A 3,975-nucleotide genomic window follows, 5' to 3' on the forward strand; every position below is an offset into this window, starting at 1 on the left:
ATGCCGTAACATGTAAAAGAAGCCTGTAGTATATAGCATGGTCCGCGATAAGAACATGTGATAGAATTATCATGTGAGTGTGAGTGTGGGGATGGGACTGACTCACCCCACATTACTAATAGGTTAGTATGATCCACGATTGGAACATGTGATAGAATTATCATGTGTTAGAGCGTGTGGGAGTGTGTGGGTGGGACTGACTCACTTCAGATTACTAACAGTTTAGTATGAACGACGATCGGAACATGATTGATTGTGATAGAATTATCACGTGAGTGTGAGTGTGGGTGGGGCTGACTCACTTTATATTACTAATAGGTTAGTATGGACCACGATTGGAACATGTGATAGAATTATCACGTGAGTGTGAGTGTGGGGATGGGACTGACTCACTGGATACACGATAGGAGCATGTGATAGATTTATCATGTGAGTGTGAGTGTGTGTGTGGCTGGGAGAGACTCACTCTACATTACTAATAGGAGGTTAGTAGGGACCAACCCCTTAGCGGAAACTGTGGTCCTGCCATTCCCACATGATCACTGGCAATTTATAAAGAGTAAGGCGAGGGGGGATAAGAAGGAAGCTGTAGAGAGGGTGGGTTGATGGGGGAGATGTAGAGATGGTGGGATGAAGGGAAGGTGTGAAGAGAGAGAGAGAGAGAGAGTGGGATAAGGAAAGGGGGAAGATATGTAGCGATGGTGGGATAAGGGGGAGCTGTGGAAAGGATTGGGATGAGCATTAGTTATAGGGAAGGTCGTGTGTTTGACAAGTGCGTGTGTGAATTGTATACGCGTGCGTTGTACGCGTGCGTAGTTTTTATCGAATGACGTATTTTGAAGCACGCCGCCATGTTGGAATCACGGCGTCTTTGGAAGCAACGCGTACCTATGTGTGTGAAGATATTTTAACCGTCGCGATGATTTCATTCCATCGTCGTTTATGAAAAGATTTGCAGCGGATTTCCTTATATGAATTATGAGTTAATGTTTACAATCGTTAATCGCTTTGTCTTCAGTTATTTTTTTCTTCTACGTACATTTCTTTCATGTAGCTATAGGCCTATATGACATGATGGGGCTTGTTGTCAGAAACAAAACTGGTCTTAACGGTAATCATAACATTAATTATTTCTCTTAAACTGTTGAGAAAAACGTCGTAATGTTACGAGAATAAAAAATTCCAGCCAATTTTCTCATAGCATTTAACGAAACCAAAATTGTTTCCACTGTCTACGAAAAAACGTCAATGGTAAGGCTATAGTGTCACGATTAATTATGTTTCTGAAAACGAGCCCGTGATTTGATATTGTATTGCTGAGCGTATTGCTGACGCTGACGCTGTATTGTATTGTATTGTGGTATGCATAACACTTCGTGCCATTTTTTCGTGTTTTTTTTGCCATATTCGTGTCTTGATTTTCTAATAGACGACACGGGCGTGGGCCATTTCGGGAGGCAAGATAATTAATTTATATCGACGACCGGCAGAGTAAAATGTAGTCAGTGTAATTTTGGGGGTAATTTAAAGTTTAAACAAAGTGTGTCGTTATATGTTACTGCACCAAACTATAAAGTACAGTCGCATTTTAGTGTAATCCAATTATTTCGATACGGTAAAAAGTATACGTGGAAGTGACCAATAAAACATTTAATCAGCACGTACATTATGTATCATTAATAAAAATATATCACTAGTCAGTATATAGCGGCTTAGTAGTGAAATATTTTTGTTATTATGTAAATAGTAAAGTCAGTATTTATCAGTGATATATGTTTTCTTTTTATTATATGTCTCGATCGATGTCAACAATAAACACTAAATAGCAACATTTTTCAAAAAAGCGTTAGAGCTACGAAAATTTACATGCTATATATTTATTATATATGAATAAACATATATATATATATATATATGTATATCGACAAATGAATAATATGAATAAATAATATAATATTATGAATAATACAATGTCAATAGTATGAATAATACAAGTAAATTGTCATAATAATAAATAACATACTTTTAACATATAGTAAATAACATACACGTACAGTACATACTTTTATAAAATAATCTACTTATATCGTTATTTATATAATGTCGTATAGCCATATAGGAGTTTAGATCCCAGCTAACACTAAAAGTAAACGTTATTATAACGATATTTCATTATAAACAGCTCAGTACGATTCCCCCTAAAGATTTTATTTCCCGCCAACTGAACGCAAAGCTGCGCCCCCTACAAAAAACAACAACACCCGGAGCGACACCTTTCGGCAGGTAAGGCAACAAAGCGCACCCGGAAATTACGATAATATCGTAGTCGCGTAATGTTTCGTAAACAGCTTGAACTTCAAGTCAACTAAAGTCAAAGTTGTGACTTATACGTGCGTATGAAGTTTTCATAGAACGTAGTTTCGTGTACTCTAGATTTTGTTACTACGTTTACTTTAGACTAGTTATTACGTTCAACTCTGCATCTTTGTTAGTTTGTTGTGATGACAATGATGTTCTCTTAGGCCGTTTTGACAATGCCAAACTTTTCAAACTATTTCTCCGTCATAAATGCGCCAATAATGATAAATAATATAAGCAATATACGACCCTAAAGTGTAAATTAATTGTAAAAAATAGTTACACAGTGGGTCTTTTTTATTCAATCTTTTTAGAAATTTTGCTAAAATTGGTACATTTCACTTTGTAAACACTATACAGATTTTGCCATGGCCCTAGAGGCAGTTGTTGCTGTGGCCATATCAGTGCTGGCAGCCATCTTTCTGGCCAGTTTGGTCATACTGGTCGTCCTCTGTCGTCACAAGTACTGCAAGCAGATGGACCTTCTATCGGCACAGATGCAAGACACGAGGTACGCTGGCGCTCGATGGCCCACACCTAGTTTAGCAATAGCACCCCGAATTAGTTTAGCACATATGTGAAAACACATTTGCGGGTAAATAATAATTCTCTCTCGCTCGCTCTATCGCAGACCGGACGTGCAGCTGATTGACGCTAGCCTCGGCACGGACAACCACGCCGCGTTCGAACTCGACGAGGTCAAGCTGACTCATCCGAACATCGAGGAGATCCTCAACGACGAGAAGTGGATCGATGACGTCACGTGAGTTATGCTGCCGCTGCTGCCATCTAGCGACGGACCAGAGAAACTTTGTTTTAATTGATTCGTTATAGGAATTTTCAACTGCTATAGGCAGCAGTGGTCCTACTCGCTGGTAATTTGAATATTAATTGATAAGTAATAGTAAACTTTAAGTACTAATAAGTAGTAATAAGTTTTCTTAGTAAGTAATAGTAATAACTATTACACGTAACTAACAGCTAATTAGTAGTAATAACAAAGGTCGACGACATCATGCGAGTTCTCGTGTCGTCACCTGCTGCCATCTAGTGACATGTCCGAGAAACATAGTTTGTTACTCGGTGTGCTCAGTTCGTTATTCATGAGAATTATTTCTATTGTGAAGCTGCATCTGATCGAAGTACTAAACGTGGGAATTGATCGGTCGAGCTTGTCTGTCTTCAAACAATAGAGCGTTCGTCAGCGCGACACTCACCCGACGATGTGTCTCTTTCTCTCTGTTTCAGTGGCTTCGTCCCGCACTGCCTCTCCATCCTGAAGATCTGCCACCACCTCACCGAGAACCTCGTCGCCATGACGATGGGCAAGTCGGCGCAGATCCACAACAACAAGCACATGGCGGAGATCGTTGCGGCGGCGCGTCGCATCGTGCCGCGCGTCGACGACATGGTGCGGTCCATGTACCCACCGATGGATGTGAGACTGCTGGATGCAAGGTACGTGAGGGAGGGAGGAAGGGAGGAGGAGAGGAGGAGAGGGAGGGAAGGGAGAGAGAGAGATAGAGAGAGAGCGAGCGAGAGAGAAAGAGAGAGCGCGCGCGAGAGAGAGAGTGAGAGAGAGAGAGAGAGAGAGTGAGAGTGAGAGAGAGAGAGAGA

At 40.6% G+C, this 3,975-nt stretch overlaps 1 protein-coding gene across 1 annotated transcript in view; it reads left to right on the top strand.

Annotated features, from left to right (window-relative positions):
- Positions 1–2,292: 2,292 nt before the first annotated feature.
- Positions 2,293–3,975, top strand: part of LOC106812832 (transmembrane protein 98-like) — a 7,580-nt gene continuing 5,897 nt past the window's right edge. Inside the window, exons 1-4 of the mRNA XM_014816813.1 lie at positions 2,293–2,390; positions 2,719–2,869; positions 2,990–3,121; positions 3,607–3,816. Of these exons, the coding sequence (XP_014672299.1) occupies positions 2,727–2,869; positions 2,990–3,121; positions 3,607–3,816 (485 nt within the window). The 5' untranslated portion in view covers positions 2,293–2,390; positions 2,719–2,726. The remainder of the gene's footprint in view (positions 2,391–2,718; positions 2,870–2,989; positions 3,122–3,606; positions 3,817–3,975) is intronic.

Source organism: Priapulus caudatus, unplaced genomic scaffold (assembly GCF_000485595.1).
Source record: "Priapulus caudatus unplaced genomic scaffold, Priapulus_caudatus-5.0.1 Scaffold691, whole genome shotgun sequence".
Taxonomy (NCBI): domain Eukaryota; kingdom Metazoa; phylum Priapulida; class Priapulimorpha; order Priapulimorphida; family Priapulidae; genus Priapulus; species Priapulus caudatus.